At 49.3% G+C, this 26,153-nt stretch overlaps 1 protein-coding gene across 1 annotated transcript; it reads left to right on the top strand.

Annotated features, from left to right (window-relative positions):
• Positions 1–260: 260 nt before the first annotated feature.
• Positions 261–8,863, top strand: LOC115338402 (extracellular tyrosine-protein kinase PKDCC-like; the record flags this gene model as incomplete). Its single annotated transcript, XM_030006980.2, is given in 8 exon segments — positions 261–347; positions 349–756; positions 970–1,092; positions 3,213–3,484; positions 4,623–4,702; positions 4,794–4,898; positions 6,416–6,592; positions 7,995–8,863. Coding segments are annotated over 8 exon segments (1,356 nt in total), but the record flags the coding sequence as incomplete, so codon positions are not given.
• Between the last annotated feature and the right edge of the window lie 17,290 nt (positions 8,864–26,153).

Below are 26,153 nucleotides of genomic sequence, written 5' to 3'. Positions count from 1 at the left end.
GCCGCCGCCGCAGCCACCTCCCCTCCCCGGGCGCTCGGTGGTGCCGCCGCTGCCCCGTGCTCCCGCGGGCCGCCCTCGGGAAGCGGCAGCCGAAGGGAAGGGAGGGCGGGGGGGGAGGCGGGGGTGGGGAGAAGGAGAGGGGCGGCCGCCGAAAGAAAGAAAAGAGGAGGGATCGCGACGCGGGGAGCGCGGGCGGCAGAGAGGGCGAGCCCGCGGCGGCGCAGCCCCGACTCCCCATGGCGGCGGCGGCGGCGGCGGCGGCGGGGCGGGCGCGGCGGGGCGCCCGGCTGAGCGCGGCGGCGCTGCTGGCGCTGCCGGCCCTGGCGCTGCTGGCGCTGACGGCCGGCGCGCGGCGGCGGCGGCGGCGACGACGAGGGGCAGCCGGGCTCGCCGCCGCCGCCGTTCGCGCTGCCGCCGGGCTTGCGGGAGGAGCTGCGGCAGAGGCGGCGCGACCTGCGGCGCCTGGCGGCGGCGGGCGGCGGGGAGGCGGCGGCGGCGGGCGGGCTGGGCTGCGGAGACCTGAGCCTGGCGACGGGCGTCAGCGTGCTGGGCTGGGGCTTCACCAAGGTGGTGGCGCGGGCGGCGCTGGCGGGCGGCGGCGCCGTCGCCCTCAAGTCGGTGCACGGGGCGGGCCGGGAGGTGCGGCAGTGCGTGCTGCGGTACGGGGCGCCGGCGGGCTGCCGCCGCCTGGCCGCCTACAAGCTGCTGAAGGAGGTGACGCTGCTGCAGCGCCTGCGGCATCCCGGCATCGTCCAGGTACGGCGGGGCGCGCCGGAGCGGGGGGGGGGCTGCGCGATGTGCTCCCTCGGCACGGAAGTTTGGGGTTTGGGGGGGGGGGGCTCGGCGCCGGGGCTGAGTCGATCGGCCCGTGTTGCCCCCCCCCCCCGCCCGTCCCCGTTCCCGGGCGGCCCGGACCCGCGGGCGCTGGCAGCGGCGTCGCTCTGAGAATGGCTCCTTCCCTCCCGGCAGCTGCACGGTCAATGCTATGATAATAGCGGAGATCCTGAAATACGGGTCACGGCTATGCTGGAGCTGGGATCCCCCCTGGAGATGATTCAGCTTCTGCAGACCCCCTGGGAGGAGAGATTTAAAGTAAGAAAACAAAGCAAAGGGCGTTTTGCCAGTCGCTTTTAGACCGCAAACTGGGTAAATGCGACGAGCCCGTGGTGGCTGCTGGGCCAAACGGGATTGTCGTGCTGGCTGACGCCCTGTTTGCTCCCGCAAGTTGTCCTTAAATCGTTTTGCTTTCGCTCCTTTTAAATCACGTTAAAATAGCCCCAGCCTGGCGTCTCACAGTTCTATTCCTTCTCTCTAGAGCGGTGTTAAAAGAGCTGCATCTGGGAGGAAATGGACACAAAACCGTGCTCAGGGCTGGGCTGGTGTTTAATACCCAGTATTACACTGTGCTGCCGGTTTTCCTTCTATATTGCTCCACTCCACCGAGGGGCTTTTGTAGCGAGGCCCCTCAGCAGGCTGGGTCTGACTCGGGAAAGCCACCTCGCCGCGCTACGAGTCTCTTGTTTTCTGCATATTGCCTGTTCTAGGCAGCAAGCTGAGCAGCCTGTCTGTCACCACGTGTTTGTATGGTGTTTCTGATCTTAGCCCGTTAGGTATTACTGTAGTACAAACGCTACTAAATTGCTTTCCTCCTGCTGTAGGTGCTAGAATCACATCCCCGTTAGTGAGATCTGCCTTGTCACCTAAGCATCCCCCATAGGGACTCTTAAGCTCCCCAGGAACATAAATGACTTGCGACATGGCACTTATTTTGGTTATAGCTTGTATTACAGTTTGCCTCGAGGTCTCAGCTGGGGGTTCACTACTACTTGTTTGGTTCCCAGGAGGAAAGAGAGCATCAAGTAGAAGCATGGGTGCCTTAATATCAATGAGAAATGCTTTGGGAAAAATAAAAACACAACAGAAGTCCCAAAATAAAATCCCTGCCTGCATGCGGTCCTTAATGTTAAAGAGGAGCCTTGCCATCCAAGCCAGAGGGGGAGTGTGGCAACTGTGCTTGCTCAGCTGCGGGACGTGAAGCTGGGATTCTTACGATTGCTTCACTAATCAAGTTAAAATAGCATCAGAGCTTCCAGAGTCATTTCTCTTGGCCTGTGGAGTTCTACTTCTGCTTACAGACTATTTCATACTGGCTTCTACGTAGCTTTCCCAGCACCTCGTCTTCTCAAATGTGCCAAAGCCTCCTGTAGAGCTAGAAACCCGTGATGCTGGATTAGCTGGTGGTAAGGTCTGGTGTGGTGGCATTAAGGTTTTAATAATCTTTTGACAGATGAAGACACTAATTCAGAATTTACACTGGTACTGTCTGGTCCTGTTTCCTAATTAGGGCGTCTAAACGGATGGGATTCCCCTCTGATGAGCCACATCAGATACCAGCGATTCTGTGAGCTGTTCCAAGTGAACAAACCCTCGCGCCTGCACAGATCACTATCGGAGGCAGCGAGGGGTGGTGCGGGTCTGCCTGGCACACCTAGCTGATGATACAGTTTGATGCCAGGGCTCCTGATAGTGAATGAAAACTGCTGCAAAAAGCTACCTGAAAAAAGTGCTGGCGCAGTATAAATGCGCTCTTCTAGCTCTAGTTTGTTCAAAAATTGTTTACCGAGCTTTCTGCTGGATCAGGTATTGTCTGACCTTTCCCTGCTGCCAGAAAGTTGACATAAAAGCAGAAAAGCTGGCAATAAATACATTGCATGCTTTGGCTAAGTCTTCAGAAGCATGATTGTGTGCCCAAATTCATACTGCTGAGTGATGCAGCAAGGCATGGATCTGGTATTAATGACCATGGAGCCTCAGTCTGTGTGGAGCAGCATGGGGGAAGGGAGGGGAATGTATTAATTCTATGCCAGAGTGGGAAAAAACCCCTTCTGATTTCAGCTAGCAAATCAATATAGCTCCTGAAACATGAAGGCTGCTATTGTTTTCCTCACAGCTTTCTCATCTAGTTCCTCTAACTGCAAATGTCTCTTTTTGTATATGCACGTTTTTAAAAAAATGTTGCTAAACTACTTACCAGTCAAATCCTGTGGCAACGTTGATAATAAATTTTGTAGCGTACATGTAATTACCTTTTAAGTACTATATGCTTTCTTTTTCCTTTAATTTCATTGAATGCCCTCTCCTTTGTTCTACTTCCAATTTAATAGCTGTTTTTCATCTGTTTTTCCCATGCATATTCATCTTCTCTTTCTCAGATTTGCCTGAGTCTTGTGAAACTGCTGTTTTACTTGGCACATTCCCCTTTGGGTTCAATAGTCCTCTTGGATTTCCAGCCGAGGCAGTTTGTTATGGTGGATGGAAACCTAAAAGTGACAGACATGGATGATGCCAGCACTGAGGAACTGTCATGCAAGGAAGATAAAGACTGCACACTCGACTTCCCTACAAAAAGCTTCCCTCTCAAATGCTCTGCGGTTGGGAAATGTGAAGGAATAAATGAAAAGAAGAATCTTTTCAACGCATATCGGTATGTCCAGTGAGACTGGGGGGAAAATCTGGGGTGGTTGAGCTCACATACTGCCACGTAGCCTCTAGCATCTTGCGTTTCTTCCACGCAGTGATTCCTCCTCACCTCTGTCAAAGGGTAGTTAAGGATCGCTTTGAAGCAAGCTTATTTTCCTTCTAAGGCAGGAAAGTAGCGTATTTGTTGTCTGGTGAGAATGAAGGCATCTTTCTTCTGCTGCTCCCTTTCCCCAACGCCCTCTAGAAACTTGCCCCAAAGGCTGCACCTGTGAATTTATTGTTTGCCAAACAAGCCCTGGCACTTGACATCCATGCGCTGCGTTTGCTGAAAGCACTGGCAGCGCGGGCTACCTGCCAAAGCCCACCAGCTTTGAGCCCCCGTTGTTGGGAAGAGGCTGGCTAACTCTGCCCTTGAACTCCGAGTCTCCCTATGGAGACTATGGGCACCTATGGAAGAGCGATGAAACAGGTGACGGGCAAGGGGCCGAGACTGCTGCAGCACTTTGTGTAGGCCACCAGCTGAAAGCACGATGGCTTCCACTCACCGTTGATGCTTAGCACGTCATGTACAGGTGGAAGTCTTGGCAGCTGGCTGTTTACACAGAAGGACTTAGTAAGGGAGCCTGAATTTGCAGGACTCGGTGTTAAAGGGCAAATCCCTGCATAGATTATTGCAGCCTTGCAATAACGCACTTGTCTCTTGTAGAACAGGAATCTTCTAGAAGGTTCAGGGAATGAGTAGTCCTGCCTTTCCAGGGCTAATAAGAATGCCAGACTTTTTCAGGGCAAGGGAAAGGTCTTGCATGAGTTGTCTTTTATATAGGTCTTTTTTTGATGGGAAATGCATTGCTTAGTGCACAAAAATGGCCCTGGGGAATGAGGGAAAGCTCCACTGCGCGAAGCCTTTGCAAGATAGATTTCACGCCGCGCTTGGCAGCATGCTGTACTGCAAGGATGAAGCTTTCAGCCCAACTCACAGGAGCGGTCTGTGAGATGCCAATGAAGTGCTCAAACGTAACTTAATAACCAAAGCAGACTTACTAGTTCATATGGATAATCGAGTCATGGGAAAATGTGGACAACTTAAATCGCTAGGGAAATTAAGCAACTGTATTCTAATCAGTCTGTGGGATTTTTTGCAGGTATTTTTTCACCTATCTTTTGCCACACTCTGCACCACCAGCTTTGCGGCCCTTTTTGGGCGATATTCTGAATGCAACAGGTACCAGCTAAGAGTCATAAACTTCGTTAGAAGTCTCTAAATGGTATTTCGTGGAATTACTTACCTTTGTCATCTTCTTCTTTAAATGTAGGTGATTTACGTTATGGAATAAATGAAACCCTGAAAGCTTTTGAAAAGGTTTTACATCTGTACAAGTCTGGGCTCTATCTGCAGAAAAGACCTCTTCTCTTAAAAGGTATGTGATTTTGAATGCTTTAAGTAAGTAACTACTGAGGGAGCAAGGAACTTGGTAACTGGTCAAATTCTGATCTCCCATATGTTCAGGCAGTGTATAGTCACTAGGAAAAGCACCAGAAGTATCTTTTTTTTGAGCAGCCTTTTGTTTTTTCATGGGAGCTATGCATGATTGCATTGTTTTGCAAAGTAAATGCAGTGCAGGCAATCTGGCCTACATATGGACATATGTTTGCACTGCTTCTAAATACTGTCCTCATAATGTGCATCAGTGTTTCCAGTGAATATATTTGGGATAGCTTAAGCAACTAGACCAGAGCAGCAAACTAAGTGTCTCCTATCTCTCTTCGGGGTCATCTTATCCTAGGGACCAATAGGTCAGTTTCCTGGGCTGATATTGAACCTTCCCGTTTCACTTGGTGGCTTCTGACTGTTGAGCACAGGTTATTATGGGAACGTACAGTGGGGAGGTGACAACACTGAAATGAGTGTGGCAGAGTAGCTGGGGCCTTGGTGCCCTCTAAATTTATTTTTCCTGAAGACCATCCTATTGGACCTCTGGATGGGTAAATGAGCCTTTATAAGGTGCATTCCTCTGAAGAGGACCCATTTGTTGGTAGAGATGAGGCTAATCAAAAGGCAGCTTCAAAAGTCCAGCGGTTACTGAAGCTTACATTTTTGTGAGCATCCACTTGAGATGGTGGGGTGGTGACGGTGGCTTGCGGAAGGAAATCTCTTTACGTGTGAAAGAACTGGAATTTGCACCGTTATAAACAAAGATATCCAGTCATTTGCACTGAAGGACCAGCAGCTTTAATAGGAATTACTAGTATTTTCCAACAACACCTGCCTGTTGGCTTTGCAACTGGCCCAGCAGCAATGTGCCAAAATGCTCACCATCCTAGAGCTGTGGGAAGGTGGGGAGAGACTCTTTGCAGTCAGTGAACAATAGCCTGAACATCGCCTGCTCAGGCTTGTCAGGTCTTTTGTATCCCACTGGAGGAGGGTCTGGCCTCCCTTTCCCCCACTGGGGTTCCTGAATCTCCTGTACCTGTGGGTGACACCATGATGGCTGGGTCAGCGCCTGCCACGCGTAGCTCGGTGCTGGATCTGTGATGAGCTCGTTCTGCTGTTGGGGCTGAGGTGTAGGAAGGGCCGTTGTGAGGTTGGCTTCTCTCGAGAAGAAGTGGAAGGTCTGTGGGTCTGTACAGCAGTCTGTCCTTGTCACCCACCCCTGTGGTTGCTCTCCTGTCCCTTCACCCTTGAGAACTCTGCCCCCTCTCTTATATCCTTGGCGGAATTGCTGTCCAGTGCTCCATAATGGAACCAAAAGTCAGGATTTGGGTTTCTTATAACTTTGCAGCTCCACCCACTCCATCTAAGCAGGTCAGTTCAATCTATCACTATCGCATTTCCTTTAAGAGTTTCACTGAAGTGCAACGTACCAAGTGTGTAGTGTAACTGGTCTCTGAAAGTGCACTTAAAAACTTTCCCTAAACACCCTCCTTCCGTTCCCAGACTACATCTCCCTAAAGGGCTTCCGAACGGTGGAAGGCGAAGACTACAAGTGCTGGCCCTCCTACAGCCACTTGGGATGCCTGCTCTCTGTTCACAGTGCCGAGGAAGCCGCCGCAATTTGTAACTCCCAATCGCAGTGTCAAAGTTTTATCGTCACCCAGCGGAGGACGTGGACAGGTGAGCTTGGGCAGCTGTGACAGGACACTGCCATGGGGTGCCCCTGCTTCCTCAGGCGCGAGTGGGGACGATGCTGCTGCCCTCCGCCGTAGTGCCTTGAGTCTATGGGTGCGTGTAAAAGCTGCTTTCCTTATTCAAGATCGGGTGGCTGCCATGGTGGGCATCCAAGGATCCCCTGAGTATTCGTAAAGAGACACAAGAGAAATGATATTCTCCTGCGCCTTCTTTCCTCTACAAATTTTGTACTGGACTGCTAGGTATTGTTAAACAGTTACTTGTTTCATGCAGAGATGACTTCACTTTGGTGTGAGGCTAAACAATTCCTGTGGTATATATAGCTTTCAAAAAGCTGTGGGGTTTTTAGAGATGAAAGAAGCTATGTAAAAGAAGGTGGTTACTATTGTTATAATTAAAAGAATCATAGCTTACAAGTTGTTATCCCCTTTATCAAAACTAAAGCCCCAAACCAATGGATTTCCAAAATGTCCCTGTAATTAGCTCTGATTATAGCCTCTTACAGTTAGCATGTTTTCAGAATTACTATAAATTACCTCATTTAGCTGACACTTCAATCGTGGGCTAAATTGTTCCTTATAAAGTGAAACACCAAATGAGGTAAATGAGTGTTTTCAGCAGTGGTGCTGAAGAATCACATCTTGTCGGCTCACATGACATTTAAAAAAAAAAACCCAAACTACCAAACGCACAGCTTTTCCATGGATTCGTGTGCAATTGGCATGTGGCTAACTAGTGACATAAGAGCGCTTACACGGATGCAACATAAATCTCTTTGAGCCGGTTTCACACCAACAGTGGATTGTGTGAGTTGTGCCTAACGCATCACATCTGGCTTCCTTACGGGACGGCTGTTGGTTGCTGTGTTTCGTGCCTGGCTGGAAGGAACCCCGCTTAAAACAGTGGTGGGGATGCAGAAGCAGCACACAGGACAGAAGACCTTTTCTGCAGCACCTAGCTCAGATGCTGATCCCTGCCATCCTGCACCGTGCCTGCGGTCTGTTAAGGTTTCCCTTCCTGACATTTTTCTTCCTCAGATTTGTACAGGTTGTCTTTGCAGCCAAAGATGTCAAAAGTGTGTGGCTGAAATGCCGAGTGCCTACCTTTGCCAGCTGGGTTAATGAGAGCTGTGTGAACGTGCTAGTCCCTCTTAGGGCAGCTCTGTATAGCAAAGCAAGACGTAAAAGCCTCTGGGGCTCGATTGTGCATTCCTTGTGCACACTTGGTGAGCATCTGGAGTTTACTGGGAGTGTAAAACACTTCTATGGCAGGGTGGAGTGACCCTCCGCTGAGCAAGCAGTGTATTCCTTTGTCTTTTGCAATAAGTAGCATGGGTCATGGTGAACCTATCTCCTCTATTAAACTTGCATTTTTATTTCCTTTCCAGGACGCCCACTTGCCTCGTTTCAGAGTAGCCTGACTGACTTAATACCAGATGCTAATGCTGTAGTCTATATTAAACGATCGACTTCCTCAGGGGAAAGACTTTAAAGACAATGAGATCACATAAAATGATCCTGGGAGGAACAAACCACTGGGGAGAATTTCATCTGCTGAAAAGAATGGCATACTTTATTTTGCTTTGGGATGGGATCTTCCTGCCAGCTCAGATAGAGTCAAATGCTGCTGTCTCCTTGATCAAAGCTCAGATTTCTTACTGCAACCCCGCTAGCTTCTTTATCTGTTCCCACGCTGCTGTTCCGCATAAACGCTCCCAGTTTTAGTCAAATGGTGCTAGACTGTGCAATACCTAGCCTTGCTGCTTTGGTAAACTGCTTGTCAGCCAAGAAATAGAAATAGCTGCAAGGGATCCGGCTTGGGTAGGCTTAGTTCAGTCACCTCCAAAAACCTATGGATAACACACCTTGGAGAAGGCAATGGCTCCTTCTGCAGCTGCTGACCAGGATTTCATACCACTGCAAATGTAAAGGACTGGATTTCAGCTATGGGGCCAAAGTTGCAGGATTGGGATCCATAACCAGAGGTTGATGATGGGGGTGGTCTTCCAAGGAGGGTCCTGATTCAGTTCCTTCAAGGGCAGGGGAGGGAGGTGGTGTATAGGTCAACTCTGGAACCAGATGTCTGCATGTTTGGATGCAGGATTTGGCTTTGACCCTATGTGATTTGTAATGTCAGCTCCCATGTATCAACCTTGAAGGTTTTTCTCTGTTACTTTCCGTGAAAGAGCGAGACATTCAAATTATTTATGTGTAAGGCGTGACTCTGTATGATAAAGAATGACTATGTTTATTCTAAGCATGCTGTGAAAACTTTTTCTCTTTAATTGTCTAAGTCTTTACTGCAACCAAATGAACAAATGGAAGTGTTTCCCACCTTCAGCTCACCTAGCATCATTACCTGCTCCTGAGGACAACCTGTGAGTGGTCTAAGCAGTGTATGAATGTGCCCAAGCCCCTTGGACCCTTAGGTCTTTGTTGTGGTTTAACCCCAGCCAGCAACTAAGCACCACGCAGCTGCTCACTCACTCCCCGCCCCCCCAAGTGGGATGGGGGAGAGAATAAAAAAAAAAAAAAAGTAAAACTCATGGGCTGAGATAAAGCAGTTTCATAGGACAGAAAGGAAGAAAATAATAATAATGACAATAATAAAATGACAATAATAACAATAATAAAAGAATTAGAATATACAAAACAAGTGATGCACAATGCAATTGGTAACCACTTGCCGACCAACGCCCAGTTAGTCCCTGAGCAGCAATCTGCCCCCCACCCCAGCCAACTCCCCCCAGTTTATATACTGGGCATGACATCACATGGTATGGAATACCCCTTTGGCCAGTTTGGGTCAGCTGTCCTGGCTGTGTCCCCTCCCAACTTGTTGTGCCCCTCCAGCCTTCTTGCTGGCTGGGCGTGAGAAGCCGAAAAATCCTTGACTTTAGACTAAACACTACTTAGCAACAACTGAAAACATCAGTGTGTTATCAACACTCTCATACTGAACCCAAAACACAACACTATACCAGCCACTAGAAAGAAAGTAACTCTATCCCAGCCGAAACCAGGACAGTTTCCTAGTGCAGGATCTCACCTTTCAGCTCGTTAGTACTCTGTTAACCCACCGCAATGCCATTGCGTGGGGGCTTTCTCATGCAGTATAACCCCTGCTGCTTACACTGAGGCTCGGGGACTCTGATAGTGATATCAATTAATGAGAATTCCTAGTTAGCACAACAAGAAGGCTCTTCTTAGTGATGGCCACACTGCTGCAGGCTTTGTGAAGGCAAGGCTTTTTAAATGGACGGCCACAGACCACTCTCTCCATTACAGTGGGTCCTGTGGCAGGGGTCCGCTATTGTTTTACATCAGTCCCACTGAGCAGGGCTTCAGGCATCTGCTGTGTGGTGCTTTACATTAGCAAGGGGTAATGAGAGTTTATTCCATATCTCTTGGCCTCCTGAGATACAAACCAGAAGTACATTCCCCAAAGCAAGGGCAAGGGCCAGCCTGGGGTCATTTCAGAGAGGAAGAAACGGAATGCAAGCATTGAAGTGATTCCAGTTTGTGTTAGAAAGATCTTCCCGTCTTAAAAATCTCTCCTGGTAAAAAAACACTGTGTATTTTAGTCATGTGATGCTCCTTTCACATTGCAGGTTTTTCCATCAAGTTTTTATTGTATGATTGCCTGCCAGGCAGTCAGGTCCAGCCCCTCGGCAGATGGTGCAGGGTATGGCAGTGTTGCTTGTGTAAATGTAGGTTCCAGCATCAAACCTGCAGTTAGAGCCTGGGAGCAGAGACCATATCATCGTGCCTTGAAAGTTTTGAGCAGATGGTGCTTAACTAATAATAACAATAATAATACAATAAAAAGGGAAGCCAGGCTTCAAAGAATCCCAATGCTCAGTCTGCTGTTGCCACAGCAAGTGGCTTTTGTAGGACATTTAGACCACCCCCTGCAAACGAGCAGGTACATTCTTAGAGCCTGGACCCCCATGAGCACATTCATCAAGCTGGCGCAAACAAATAACTAGGGCATAGGCATACATTTATGTCCAATTCTGTTCATGTGCTAGAGACTTAGAAGATGCCACAAATATGCTGGTAAACATGTATGCACTGATTCTTCTCATACATCTGTGCAGCTCCCCATGGCACATAACACCTGGTGGGCATGCTGGCTTCAGTCTGATTTGGGGTCACAGCCCACTGCAGCCCAATGGTGCCTAGCAAATGCTGGGTGAGGAAAAATGTTTTATCAGCCTGCTGCATCTAGAGTTATAGTCTGACATGTGTTTGAGGAAACACAGGTACTGGAAAAAGTGGTTCCCACCCTGCTTTTTCCCAGCTTCTTGCTGTTATCGTCTGCTAAGAAACCTTTTCCAATGGCCATGCCAGTTTAAAAGCATGTAGAATTAATTGTCTCCTAGCCTACAGTGAGCAGCTTGTGACTCCTAAGCTTCAGGCAGCTCGTGAGTGGCTCAGGTGCAGCTTCTGTGCTGGGTCTGTGTGGAGCACCCAGGCTGCTCACAGCCTGAAGGGGAGGCTACGGGAGCAAGCATCTTCTCTACAGCTTTTGGGCCTGTGTGGCTGTTTTGTAGTGCACTATCTTTATGTCCCATCTCACTCAGTCAGTCTTTATTCATTCTGTCCTTTTATTAAATTATAACTGCCTCAAGCAACTTTAGACTTTCAATGCCAGTGAAAATCTCAGTGCACGCCTAAAAACTGTATTTCAGTAACTACGGTACGTACAAAACTTGAATATAAACATTTGCTGCCCTTAAAACTCCCAGTTGCTGGAGTCAATTTGTCTTTGCTATCACTGATCAGTATTTCAGCCACCATTGTGGAATATGTAACAGAGGAAAGTGCTTGGAAGGAAACAGCAGGGGATCAATTGCAATGGAAACCATGTGTGCTGGAGGAATAATATTTACCTAAATGTGTCTATCACATCTTCCCAAAGGATGCTGCCATTAGGAGAGAATGGATATGAAAATGTTGCCTCCATAGATAAAAGTTAGGAATACCATTTTTTTAAACACAAACTTTAATATTCTTAATTAATTCCATATTGTAGTAACAGAGATAAAGCCACATCCATGAAGGATAATACCGTGTACTCCAAAGATATAAACCACAGTTTAATAAATAGCAACAGATGCCGCATGACTCATGTTCAGTATGTTTGCGCAGGCATTTACATGACTGGTGACTTCATGGCCGATTGAGGAGCAGAGTGAGGGGGACAGAGCCCAGTAAAGAAAAGGCAACTCCTGGTGCATCAGACAAGGTTCACATCACAATGAAAGTCACACTTGTATTCTTACATGACATATTCTGCAAACTTCAGTGATGCTCTAAGCAGCACTCAGATAGATAGATGAACTTTCAGGTTAGTTTTGGGAAAAAGCAGGAATTTATTACAGGCAGCTCTAGGCCCAAATCACACATCTGGGTTAACATTAATTTCTGTAAGTTCTCCTATAAATTCATGTACCAAGCACTGATCTTCGTGGCTAGAAGTCAGAGCACTTTGGTCCTACTGGGCTGAAAAAGCTGGTTTGGGTTCCAGTTTGAGGAATTAGTGAAGTATAACTCCAGTATCCAGAATAGCCCATCACGATGGCTTGGTAGGACTTCAGAGTGAATCTTCCCCCCTAACTATAGCACTTACAGCCATCTTTCTCCTTGGTTCCATTGTCCCAGTGTACCAAAGTGCCACCAACAGCAGTGTGGAGATGGTGGTGGTGAAGGAAAATTCACAGAAGAGACTTTTATATGAGAGGTAACCATGAGCCCCTCTGCCTCCTCGGTAGCACGTACTGAGTCCAGGATGGTGGTTTTGCCCTGAATGATAGTTCTTGGCTAACGGGAAAATGTATCAGATTACATCAAACAGGTCTGGGTGCACCAAGGAGGGGTGATAGCTGGAGGGAATGGCTGCCAGACACCTCGGCTTGAAATTCAGCTCCTGGCTCTCTGTGAGAGCTCCAGGCAAGGGCTTGTGCTTTGGAGCCCGTGGACCCTCAGCCCTCCTGGCTGGCCAACCCAGATGGCAAAGGACTGGGTTTACTGGTAGGGGACACTTCTTGATGTAGCTTTGGAGGAGATGGAGATGCCGACGGCTTTTTAAGAAATGTATGCTTGGCCTTTCTGGGCACCAAGTTACGTCCCTGCACTGTACCCGCTACAACTGCCCTAACCTTACCCACTCCCAAGTACCGTAACCGCTGTTCTTCCCCACCCCCAAATCCATAGCTGATGGCTGCACACTCAGGTCTCTCCCTCCTGTCATTTACTCACCACCCCCCTCGCCATGTGCCAGCCCAGCCCACCTGCTCGTTAAGCCCTTGTAGACCCACACCCTCTATATTCACGCACGGCCCCACGGCCTCTTACCCTCATAGCCAACACATAGGTGGTGGTACGGCTGCGGAGCCCTTATTTCGATACTGTCAGAGGCAAAATAGTCCTGCGTGTAGCAGGAGGCCACATCTGAAAGGTGTAACCACAAGATCAGCCTGCCTTTGATTTGTAACCTCTCTTTTCATTTACCATCCATGATTTCTAGATTAGCAAGTGCTAAATACAATGTAGTAATAGCCTCCTGCGAACAACCGGTGTTAAAGCTGTGCATTAAAACCACAGTGCCTTAACTACATTGTGTTATTCACATAGTGCATCACACCTTCCAAATCCAAGTCTATACAAGGCTTAAGAAAATGCAAATTCCTACATTATGTGACGTTTATCAGTATTTATCCTCAAACCCCATCAAAATCAATGCGAGTCTCTCATGGACTTTTTGGCTGAAATCTGTTGCCGTACTTACAGTACTGGAAATGTAAGATCCAGCCTCAAAATGAAGTAAAACATCAGCAACCCCCAAAGCTACAAAACAAACACCCAAATTTCCAAATTCTTGTATCTGTAAGTTGTATCTCCCACATAATGTCTTTAGCAAGTGAATTGTTTTTCTTTGCTGGGAAAAACCCTGCTGCAAATTCCCTCACTACTTCAGATGACAGATCAGAGAGTTCAGGCTTAGATTAAAAGCTTGATAATGAAACCTGGGGATACAAGTTAATCATCACATTGAGTAGCCAGAGAGGCGGTTTATGAATGTCTTGGGGACACCAGGGTGCAAAGGAAATTCTCTCAGACCTCAGATGGAAAATGCCAAGAAACATTTCAGCATTGGTGCTGTGTCTTGTCCAGTGCTGTTCCTCATTCACTTGGAGAGGGAGTTGTGAACTCCCACTCCTAATTAATCTCGCCCTTGTTTGTTTCTTCTGATTCTTTAAATACACAAGAAACAATTCACAGTCCCTCCCAGTGAAGTTAATGCCCTGGTTTGCATTTTTCAGGGCTTGACTATTTCACTTTGTCTAGCAAAACTATTGTTACATGACTATGATCATTAACATTACCTCTGAAACAAAGCAGCTGCACCAATTCAGTGCCTAAATTCACTTGTACTCCAGAGCAGCGTCAAACCCCAAAGCTTTATTGGCACCGCTAAAAGCCAGTTCAAGACGTACTCTGAAAATTGCCTAATCATTGCAATTGGCTTGTTTGTTCATTTGCTGTATGGTAACAACAATTAAAGCCTCTACCGAGAGACCCTTATAAATCAGCAAAATATTCTTTGCTTCACCCAGGGAATCCTAGGTAGAAGCTGCTTCCAGCACAGAATAACTAACTTTTCCTTTTAAAAAAGAGTAATAGTGTTTAAGAACTGCATCTCATTAAATAGTCTTTATTTTATTTTAACCGAGTGCTTCACCTTTGAAAGAAATCAGTGACGTGTTATTTTAACAGTGCTTCCTCCATCTTACTAAGATAACACGGGAGCATAAAGATTAGTCTCATCCTCACCTTCTCTGTTTCCCTGCTGATAGCAGCTGTCATTCAGCGCTAATGGAAAAGCCCACGTGCCCACGCCGGGGGATGCTGCCAGGGAGAGGGAGGACGGTCTGCAAAGCCTCACTGTGAAACACCCTGCAGGATGTCACCAAGGCTGTCAAGGGAGCTGCCAGCCATAGGCAGGGGAGATGGACACGGCATCCCCCTTGTCACAGCCCCTCGCAGCATCACCCTGACACTGCCCCACCAGGAGATGGGGCGGTGGCTGGGGCAGTGGCCAGTGGCTGGTGGCCGGTGGCCAGCGCAGGACTGTGCAGCAGGCTGGCAGCGCTCAGGTGCTGCCAGGCTGCATCTGCTCATGGGAGTAGGTTGGAGGCACTGCACGGAGCACCCGTCGCTGTCTCTGGCAGCGTGTGCGGAGGCAGAGCTCCAGCACCCGCAGACCCAGACTGGGACCAGCTCTCCACGTTTTGACATCTTTCAGCCCATGGTCTGAAGCATCGCCGTCCTCGGGCTGGACCTGAAGGTGATTTGCTAAGAAGTGCAATGGCCAACGTGTGCTGTAGCTTCTGTTTTAAACACAGGTATCAAGAATTCTTTGTATGGAGCCATTGTTTAGCAAAGGAGCTTCAGTCCTGCCAGTCTGTAGATGAGCTGTCTTGGGAAAGGGGAATGGTTTCCATGCCAGGAACTAAATCAAAGTTATACCTTCACCCTTAGAAGTGCAGGTTTACCTTGCCTGACCCTACCATCCTCCAGAGGACCCTGAACTTGACAGGATGGGCTTTGCACGTTCATGCACAGGAAAAGAATAGGGAGAACAAACAAAACACCCCACCCTCTTCCACTTATGTAAGATCAGAAGGAGAGTGTAGGCTAAGCCCAGAGGACTGGATTTATGGATTCAGAAGAACCTAGTTATTAAAATGTTATGAAAGTTTTCCTCTCCTTTAAATGCATAAATATGCAGATGAAAGGAGCCATGTGATCTGGCCACTGGCCATGCTGCTGCAGGCTCAGCCTAATTATCAGCTGCCAGCTCCGTTGCTTTTTAAGTGGTGAACATGATTAAAGATGCACAGACAATTGAAGAAAGTTAGATCAGTTCTTACAAGGCCTGCTTCTATTTTATAACCACATGGCAGCTTGGCCTTGAGACTGAATCTGCCCTTACAAGCTGAGGGAGAAAAGTTCTGCTGATCAGACGGTTTATTTTCAACCACAGGCTCCACGTGCTCTTGAATTCATCATTTTCATAGCAAGCTATTTGCCAAGGCAAACTGCTTTCCTCACCCCCTCTGAGAAAAAGGGGGGTCTGAAGCTGGGGGAGGAGGCAGGTAGGACCAGGGGGGGGGGGGGTGTCAAACACTGCAGAAGCTTGGCCCAAACATTCAGACTCTCCCAACCAAAGAGGTGCTAACTTGTTCCAAATGCATTGCGAAAACAGCATTTTCCGGGCCTTGTCCTTTCTCTTGGGACGGGAGATATCGTCAAGAAACCCAGATGGCCTCATGCGTTTGGGGGAGAGCCGCAGTCCTGCAGGCAGGACAAAGAACTGGGACTCCTCTTCCAGAGCTGCCCGGTTTCGAGTCGAGTTGCGTTGCTGTTGCAGCAACAACAAGGCCAAACAGTCTGGCAGCATCTATCCTTTTGTCATCTGTATTTGCTGGGGGACGGAGCCTGGCTCTGCGAAGTGACAGACCCGTCAAGTCTCACACGCTGGGTGTGAACCTCACACCATGGGTTTTTGTCTCAATGCCTCCCACAGCTACAGCTGGGTCTTGTGCCTTCCCCGAGCCTTTTCCCCGTCCCAGGGCTCAGCGCCGTGGATGTGACTGCTTGGCTCTGCCTGGGAGCCACTGTCAAGCTGCATCATTGCCCAGGGGCTTGAAAAGTGGCAGACTTCTGGGGAACTTGTTTTACTGTTGATTTATGGTTTTCCAGAAAGACACGTTTTTCCAAAAGACGAAGATTTGGCTGGTTTTTAACACCACCGTGTAGTGTGTCACGCAGCTACCCCATGTGGTCCTGGGAGAGAGTCGGTGTCTGCACAGCCACCGCTGGAGTCACTGCACGCCTGCACATCCCTTGGATGAGCACAGCAGCTCCGCGCCACCTCGACCCGCCGGGGCTGTGCATGGCCGATCGGTGCCCGCGCATTCGTCATCTCCAGAGGAGGCTGTTTCTTAAGCTGGCCAGGTAGCAATTTGTGCTGGAAGGGTGCACCCTCCTGCAACCTAGTCAAGAAATCCTGTTTCAAGCATGTTCTCCTACTGCTTCAGCAGAGCCCCAGTTTCAGCTGGGATTTCAAGATGCCTTGGATATGCGGTGACTACCTGTGCTCCCAGACAGCAGGTTCCCTGAAGAAACACCCTGCCCCGAGGCACCACGTGCGCTCCAGCTCCCAAGCAGCCACCGTGGTGCTCCCACGAGCTTGCTTGGCGAGGGGCACTTGCTCGGGTGCCACCGTGCTGTGCCCCGGGGCGCTGCCACCTCTGCTACGGAGCTGCGGTTCCGCACGGCCACGCGGCCGCAGCCCCGTGCCGCAGCGGCGCCAAGCTGCCGGCACGCGGGATGCTGCGCCCAGCCACCTCTGCCAGAGGGGTGAGGTCTCATCCAGCGTTTCGTGAGTGGCTGCAACAGAGGCAGCAGTCTCAGCTCTCTTTGTAATCAACAGAGAGAAACAGGCCCTTTCTGGGGCAATGCGTTTGACCTCTGTTAGATATCTACTCCTGCACGGGATGAATTACATCCTCAGAGAACCTGTTGATTATAGAAGCAGCCCAGGGTGACCAGTTCAGACACAGACATGTGAAATGAATCCTACTCAGGGAGCCTGGTGCCGATACTCAGCTGTGTAAGCTAAGAGATACGGGTGGTGCGCTCCGTGTGCTGCTGGAAATGTGACTCTATCCTTCTGCTGAGCTGAGGTCTTCACGTCAGAGGCTAGGGAGAGGGGAGCCAGGCTGTCTCCTCGCCCCCCTGATTTACGAGCTAGATACTCAGAGTCACTTCATCCTTTGAAAAGGAGCAGCAGCGCACAAATGAATGTAGCTCTATCTTTCCAAGATTAGGGCCTCCTCCAGTTTCTTGCTGATTTAACCATCTTCCGACGGATAAATCGATGGGAGACAAAGCTGGAAGATAAACCTGATTATTATGTCTCATACCTGGGCAGCCCCCGTGGCCCCCTGCCCTACTGTGCTGGCTTTGGTTTTTTAGCCTTCTTATGTCATATTATATTTGTCAAGACATAAACCAGTTAAAGAAATGTAGCTCCTCTGTGCCAAAGCTATGCCTTAGGAAGCCCCACTATAATTTTGTGTTCCCCTCAAATGTTTCCTGTTTCACTGGCAAGACTGCAGCACTGCTGTTGTGCCCCGATATCCAAGGATCCCTAAAGACCCAGTTGATGATTACAGATTTGCTAAGGTGGAGATTTGCATTTTCCCTATTATGCTTGCCATGCACTTACCAGATCACGTTCTCTCTTTTAAGAATAAAGCAGTGTTGGGCACTAACTGCTCATTAGAGCTATTTCAAAACATAATCTCTTTCACTGTTTGACAAAATAAACATGCCTCATCCTGGAGATTATTCTATTGCAAAAGATAAGCAAAATGGGCCAGTTATCAGTGCTAATTATCCTATAAAGGCCACTCCATACTGATCCAATATATACAGTCAGGCCACGGAAGTCTGTTTTTTTTTTAAAGCATTAATAATGCATAAGCATGCTGCTCTTTCTAGTCTCAGCCAGATGCCTCTGTATTATAAGCCCACTCTCACTAATATATTCTCTGGTAGAGGAAAAGAGGATTAATCACATGCAGGGAACGGCAGGAATATATATATTTTAATAATTCTCTGTTTTCTGTTCCTGGCATTTGTTTGCATTTAAACATGAGGACAGGGATGGGAAGGAGCTGCCTGTCAGCCTGCTGGCTCTTCTCTCTGCTCCTCCAGGGTTGCTCCTGAGGTACCGTACAGCCGAGTGTTAGGACTTCTGAGAGCCTCTTCCCCACAACCGGCTCCCCTGAAGTCAAATGTTATCTGTAGATTTGCATCTCAACCCTGATATCAACTCACTATTTATCCACACTCCAGCCATATAATAGCGTTCCTTTTGGGCTAGTGAGCTGTTAAATGGATTGGTTCGGTGACTGGGAAAAAAAATGTGATTACATTTACAAGCGCAGTTCACATACCCTTTTAAAAACCTCCAATTTTTATCAGTAAAGTGCAGGAAAGAAGGCAAATAATTAAATCAGAGAGTGAGAACAAACAGGAGCATCTGATTCTGGCTCTGCTAAGCCAAAGCAGTGTCTCACCACTGCCAAAATGGTCTCACAATCTCCTTGCCTGCCCCTGCCTCTGTGCTTCTGCCAGGTACCTTGAGCTCCTGCTACCTGGAAAAACCAACCTCACCCACTAAAATGGCAGAAAACTTTCCGAGCAAAGAAATGAAAATGTGTACGCGAGGTTAGTGAGAAAAAGCTGGCTGGATAAGTGCCAGAGGAGGGGAGAGGTTGCTGAGGAGTTAGCATATAACAGCAAGGAAAGGCTGGAGAAGGGGCGGGAGGATGTGGAAAGGACAGGAGGAAGGGCAGAGCGGTGGCAGGGGTGGCTCAGGGCACCATGGTACAGGACCATTGCCTGTGTGGTTTCATGCTCTACTAAAGCCAATGCGAATATGTGTTTCTGGAAAAGCTTTCCCACCACTTCCCTTGCACCATCCCCTACAGCGGGGCTGCTTCACAGCCAGCCAGACCAACAGGCATTAGAGAGCCAGAAACTGACCTGAAAAATCTATTAGTGTTAAGTCAGGGGAGCTCCCTGATGTGGAGCATGTGGTTGCATGAGTGTGGTCAGGAGGCCAGGGAGGCAGTGAGAACATGGCTGAGAACCAGGGAGCTCCACAAAACCCGCTTTTCCATCAATCACCAGTGCAGACTGAGGCTGACTCACGTTAATTAAGAAACTGCACTCTGGCTCTCCACCCCGGCGGCTGGGGCCTTCCACCCTGAGGCTCCTATGCTTACAGCTGCTTCTGAACTATATTTAATGGGACTTTAACACAGAATCACAGAACGGTTGAGGTTGGACAGGAGTTCTGGAGGTCATCTTGTCCAACCTTCCTGCTCAAGCAGGGCCACCTGCAGCCAGTTACACAGGACGATGTCTAGATGTTTTTTTTAATATCTCCAAGGAAAGAGACTCCTCAACCTCTCCAGACAACCTATTTGCAAACACAGTGTGAACAACACAAGTGCACACGCAAGCTCTCTTCTACAAGGGGTTTCAGGGAAGGCCTCAAATTTTAACATGTGGGATACTCCATTTTATCACGATGCCTCGACTCCTGTGTCTACTTGTCCCTTTATACGACAGGGCAACAGAACCTGCTCTGACATATCATTTCAAAATTACTTTGGTCAGCACTAGGCTGGTCCCCCTCCCCCCAAATGAAGACACGTCCTCCACGCCCTGAAGGGCACTCCCCAACTCCCTGACCCTGCAATGAGCCAGCTCAAGAGCTTACCTAGCAGAAGGCAGTTCTCTTTTTTTTGCCAGGTCAGTTTTCTGCCAGTTTAGTTTCCTGAGCTGACTTACCCCATGGTCAGATAAGCATCAGCGCCAGCAACCAAGCACACAGGAGGGACTGGGAAAGCACACCAGATGAAACACCCGGTTAGGGATGCTTAACTATTGTGTAACTACAGCTTGCGTATTCAGGTGACTACTAGTAAAGCTCTCAGCCTCAGAAAACCCCAAACCACTAGATATAATACTGCACAAAGGGATTCCGCAGACCCATTAACCTGTACTGTGAAAGCATGGGGAGGAAGGCCAGGATGATGGAAGTGCTAAATATTTCGCATGACCCCAGCTATAGGAGGTTGCGTGCATCTTTTCTGTATTGACTCATGGCCTGGTTACCGATGGCAGCATTCTGCTCTCTCACAACAGCAGCAAAGGCAGCCATGCTCTTCCTCAGCTTCCCCAGCTGTGCAGGGGCTCTGCCAGGCTGAGGTGATGGCTGTTGGGGACGGGGCTGTCACGTGCTGTCCTCGGTGAGGCCCCAGAGGAGTTTCCATGTGCCTTTGGATGCTTCATGCACTGGCTATTGTATTGCTCCGTGTTGCTGAGAGCTTTCTTCTGAGGAAGGGCTGTGTTCTCCACAAGTCCTTGGACTTGGTGGAAAGAGCCAGGCATACGGCTTCCAGAATCATAAGTGTCCTTTTGACTTGTTCCACCCCTTGGTCACCTCTGCCGGTGGCGGCTGGTGGGCAGCTTTGTCACCGTGAGGCTTCTTCCGAAAGCTGGTCCCAGGGCTGAGGGCGGCTAAGGCTCCCCAGAGAACTGGTGTGCTCAAAGTCACTCACAATGGGTTTCATTTCTTCACAAGACATTTACAATTTGGGTCTGTGTGACACACAGTAAATTTTAAAGGGATAAATGCGTGACAGGTATAAATCATTTTGATTACCCAGCTTTCTACCAGAGATGAATTCTTCCCCTCATCTGAGTCAGTAGAAGAGAATCCACAGCCATGACTCAAGCCCACAGCTAAAAATTGTGAGGGAAATATTCAGCAGTTTAAACAGGCAGAACTCCAGGTCCTTCTAGTATTTTCTGGGGGAAAAAAAAAAAAAAAAAAAAAAAAAAAGGAAGACTAGATCACAGGGTGGTGCCAGGACAGCTCTGGACTAATGGTGGTGGACCAGCTAAGACCTGGCTGGTAAGGGAATAGCACCTCAAAAAAGTTGTAAAACTGAAAATAGCACTCTATGCAAATGAGAGAAATGGGTGTTGGCAATGAATATATGGCAAAAAGGCACTGGGATTTAGGAAGAACTTGTCTTGCATGCCCTGTTTTATAGCCCGTCTTGCAGTAATGGCACCAGGCTTCCTTTCAGTGCCGATGAAAAATTTTAATGTTTCCTTTGTGTTAACAAAGGACACCTTTTAGGACAACTTCCAAGAAGACTTGCTGGGATTTCCAAGCTTTCCTTCTGGCATCGCTGGCGGAGGCGATGACCCCGAGCTGCATCGCTGTGGGCTCCCCTCCTCGCCCGGCTGGTTCAGCCCCACCTCGGTGGAGCTGGATGGAGCTACGCTGGCTCCGTGCTCTGCTGTTGTCTACACAAGGAAAATAGTGCCTGCTATGAACTGATTTTAAGCTGATTTAATTAAACTGATACCAATCTCGCTAATGTAAACACAAAACAAGAAAAAAATGTATCCCTGCTTTAGATCCTGTGTAATGTAGCAAATGGATGGTAAACAGAAGGTCGAAAGAAGGGTTAGCTGGCTTGTGCATGTTTAAATTTGGAGGCTGCATTTAAGTGTTTGATTTAAAGGCAGGCAATGTAAACTGCCGCCTAGTGTTGCCAGAAGGTAGGACAGCAAAAAGACAAATTTGCAACAGTGAAACCATTCTTATTATTCCTGTTGAAACTGGCAAAATTAAATACTCAATGGATTCTAGTGTGAAATTAGAAAGTTACCTGGAAAAGGTGGGAGAAGAAAAGAAGATGGTGCCTGTGCTGATTTAACTGCATTTATCCTCAACCTGAGGAGCACAGGCAGGGCAGCGTAGGAGGAAGCCTGCGGAGGAAGAGCTGCCGTGGAGCAAGAGCTGGGGCTGGGAAGCGGCAGGAGAGGTAGGGACAGGGCAGCGCTGGCGATGCTTTGGGGAGAGGCTGGGCTGCCTGAGCTCAGGAGGTGGCATATTGCCGGCGGGAAGGATGTGGCAGGAATTGCTGTTGTAGATCCATCCTGGAGGTGGTCAGACTCTCGGAAATGCTACTCATCTTGGCCTCAGGTGCTGGGCTGGGTGAATATTTCAGGTATGTGAGGTCCCTCTCTGCAGCTCCCCTGAGATCACGGAGACTCCGGTAAAAAGTGCGTATGCAGAAGTGGAAAGCAGACACTCGCAGACTTTCTCCTGCACTGTCTGGGATGAGGTATTGTGGGAAGCAACCACATCTTGCTCCTCAAAGACCATCTGCTGTGCTCTCCAGACAGTCTCTTCATGCCAAACGCACCATATGGAAGTTTGATTCATCGACCAGACGTGCTGGGAAGTGGGAGAGGCCACAGGACAGGCTTCCCTGCGAGTGCTGGGAAGGACAGATTATTACGTGGGCCGTGCCACTGGTGTAGAAGTCGGAGGAGCATGCGGGATGGGTTGAGCCTGTTTGGTCAACAGATTTCCTTGCTGTTCATCAAATTGAACTAATTCATAGCGCTCATTACTTCAGGTACTGAAGCTATGCTGATGTTGGTTTTGCTGGCTCCTGCACGCCATGTCTCCCGTGGAGCTCTGGAGGAGGAAGAGGATGCTCCAAGGGGGCTGCACTGTGGGCTCCCAGCACTCAGCAGCTCCTTCCTTCTGCTGCCGAGGGCAGTGCCAGCATTGTCCATTGCCTGGCCACCTTACTAAGGCCTAAGGTGGAACTACAGTGTGTATCTCTCACCAAGATAAGCCTCACCTGATTCAGTGGACAAAGCGGTGCTTCCTATCCTTATTTTCAAGTCAGATTTGGCAGATACAGCTGCCACGTTGCTATTAGCTCATGACATACCCATATGAAAATCCAGAATCAGAAATGAGTTGCTGCATAGTCCAACCAAGGAGAAAAGGGGGGAGTTTGGGGCACTTTCTTTAATCGCTATAGAGAGTTAAATACTATGAACTGAAAATTTACTTGTTCAGATGATCCTAACTGGTCTAGCCAGGCACAAAAACCGAGGCAGCCACCTACCATCACTGACTGAATTCATAGCAGAGCTAGATATAAAACACTAAGTGCCTGAAGGTATTTTTGCTGGTGTTTCCCAGGCTGACTATGAAAAGGGTTTATTAACTTCAGCACAGAGCAGTGCTGGCAGTGGCTGCTCAGCTCCTGACATGGAGCCACCTTGTATCCACACAGCTTGAGCATATCCCCTGTGGCACAGAGAAAACAAATCCATCTACAAAAGATTGGACAGATACGACAGATTTCTGGTCTTGCACCTTATCTGTTAATTTAGGTTTTATCCCCATTGCAGGTGGGGTATTCAGAAGACCCTGATATTGTCGGTAAACTAACACTTGAACATGTACTATCATAACTGGTTACGCTAGAGAAGAATCATACCTTATCCTGCAATAAAATATGAAGACAGTATACACGCTGGGGAAGTCATATGCTTACTTAAAGTCTAAGCAGTAGCACATCATGGGAGTCGTACAATTAAAAGATTTCACTCTTTCCACCTTCCATTTAGCAATCAATGAAAGTTCTTCCTCCAGGGAAAAGCTAGATGAGGGGGGAGCGCTCAGCCCATTGTTTTGCCTGGAGTGCCAAAAAGAAATACATCATAATTTATATGTTAATGAGTAATTCTCGTTAGGCAATGCATTCTGCAAGGTGTTGCAATGGGGGACTGGGAGGTTGATCCATCAGAGGAAATTAATTCATCATCAAAGCAAGACAGGGAGCTCCCTGGTGAGAGCTGTAAATAGGGCACTGGGAGAGTGACAGAGTGCTGGGTGGCATGTCCCCCCTTAGCGCTCCCATTGACAGTCCCGCCACCGCCCGCTCTCAGGCTCCAGCTCATGCACGTTATTTATAGAGCATTTCACATTCCTGGTCGGTATCCAGTCGATGTTGGTTTCAATTAGAATAAATGCTTATTGATTGAGAGGAGATGGGCCGGCTGATTAGCTCCTTGGGAAACAGAGCACGCTTGGCAGAGGGCAGGCTGGGCTCCTCGCAGAGGCAGGAGTGCGTGGCGCTCTGAAAATCTGTCATGGAGGAGAAGTCTTCTAGATTAAATCAATTCATTGAAGAGTCCATCTAATAAAGATAAATGGCTAACTTCATTAGGGAATTAATGATAGGCCTGATTAAAAACCCCAGTGGGAGTCCTGTTGACTTCAGTAAGCTTCAGATCCAGCCCAATATTTGCCCTGAAGCAGTGGTTCCCAACCTTTGTTTAGGCTACTGAAAGATAACGTGCCTACAACCAGGCAGTAATCAGAGCAGACACACTGTGCCTGTGCTTGAGCTGTGGATGGAATACTGTGGAGGGAAACCAAGCATCTAGAAATGCCTACCAAAAAAAAGACGAACATCTTTCTTCACGTTAACGAGGAAACATTTTTTTAGATACTACGGGGAAGAGTCTTAGCTGGGTAAATGCTCCAGCAGCATGAAATCACAGCACATTTTCCCCTCCCCAGTCCTGCACGCGTTATCACGAGCACAGCAAGATCTAGACGCCGCGATTGACTTTGCTGCGTGTTTGGGCATCTGAACCACATTTAACTCGCTAACAGTCTCGTGCTACGTACGACACACACCGCTGATCTGATTACACACACTTCTCTTGCTCAGAATAATAGCGGCGGGTCGCCTGCATTTATTCAAATCATTTACACGTGATTAAGCTATTAGGATCTTCACCGGTGTGCTCTCGGGGATCTGGGGGTCCGCACCCGGCCAGCGGCGGGGGGCGGCCCCGGTCCCCTCCGCCCTTCCCGGGGGCGGCCGCAGCCTCCAGCCGTGCCCCCACGGCGGCGAAGGGCCTGCGGGTACCGCCTCCGCTTTCCGTACGGAGTGACTGGGGAAACCGCCGGCTGCGTGCTGCAGCGTTCCCCTCCTGTGGCCGCCATCGGCCGGTGCAGGCAGAGCTGCCTGCGCAGGGGCTGGGGCTGCCGCCGGGGCAGCGGCTCTGAGCGGGACGGGCAGGGCAGGCAGGGCAGCACCGGCAGGGCATGCAGGCAGGGCAGGGCAGGCAGGGCAGGCAGGCAGGGCAGCACCGGCAGGGCAGGGCAGGCAGGGCAGGCAGGCAGGGCAGCTCTGAGCGGGGCAGGCAGGGCAGGCAGGGCAGCACCGGCAGGGCAGGGCAGGCAGGGCAGGCAGGCAGGGCAGCACCGGCAGGGCAGCTCTGAGCGGGGCAGGCAGGGCAGAACAAGCAGGGAGCACGGGCAGAGCAGGCCCGCGGGGTAGCTGGGGGTAGCAGAGGAGGCCGGTCTGGGACCCAGGGCGGTACAGGGGCTGGATGGGAAAGAGGGCTGAGGAGGAGATGGGGGGTCCTGCGGGGCCCCGGCGGTTGTGTCCTGCCCCGGGGGTGGAGAAGAGGGTGCGGGACGGAGGGAGGAAGGGAGAGGACGTGCTGGGAGGGCAGTGGAGAGGAGCGCGCTGAGGAGACAGAGCACCGAGAGGTGATGGATGGAGGGACGGTTACATTTTTAAACATGAGTTTTCTTTTTTTTACTGTCACTTTCACATTTCCTTCTGTTATTCGAAGAGTGCACATCCCTTTGGGTTCACGGCCAGTCTGTACTCGGACCAATGCTGTGATTTGTAAGCTAAGGCAGGGATGCCGAAGCAGCTGAGCTGTGGGCTGCGAAACCTCCTCCCTCTCCCTGATGAGACTTTCCCCGTCCTAGGGACACTGTGACCTTGCCGAGCACAAAGAGCAAATGCTCAGTGGGATCAAAAGAGAAAGACTTCGGCATGAGTCTCTAATACCAATGAATCCACAGGAACAGCAATTCTGTAAATGATTAATGAGGCCCTGCATTATTCATGTCTGCGTCAGGTGCTGCCAGGGAAAGTCTCATTGCAATCCGCCATTGCCTGCGTGCTGCCTCGCCAGAGCTGCTGCTGCCACGTGTGCAGGTGCTTGTGGGATGTGGTGTCTGTGCAGTTTCGCTTTGC

This window comes from Aquila chrysaetos, chromosome 2, assembly GCF_900496995.4.
Source record: "Aquila chrysaetos chrysaetos chromosome 2, bAquChr1.4, whole genome shotgun sequence".
Lineage (NCBI taxonomy): Eukaryota > Metazoa > Chordata > Aves > Accipitriformes > Accipitridae > Aquila > Aquila chrysaetos.
Note: the sequence above shows the minus strand (reverse complement) of the source record. Positions and strands in the feature narration are given on the sequence as shown.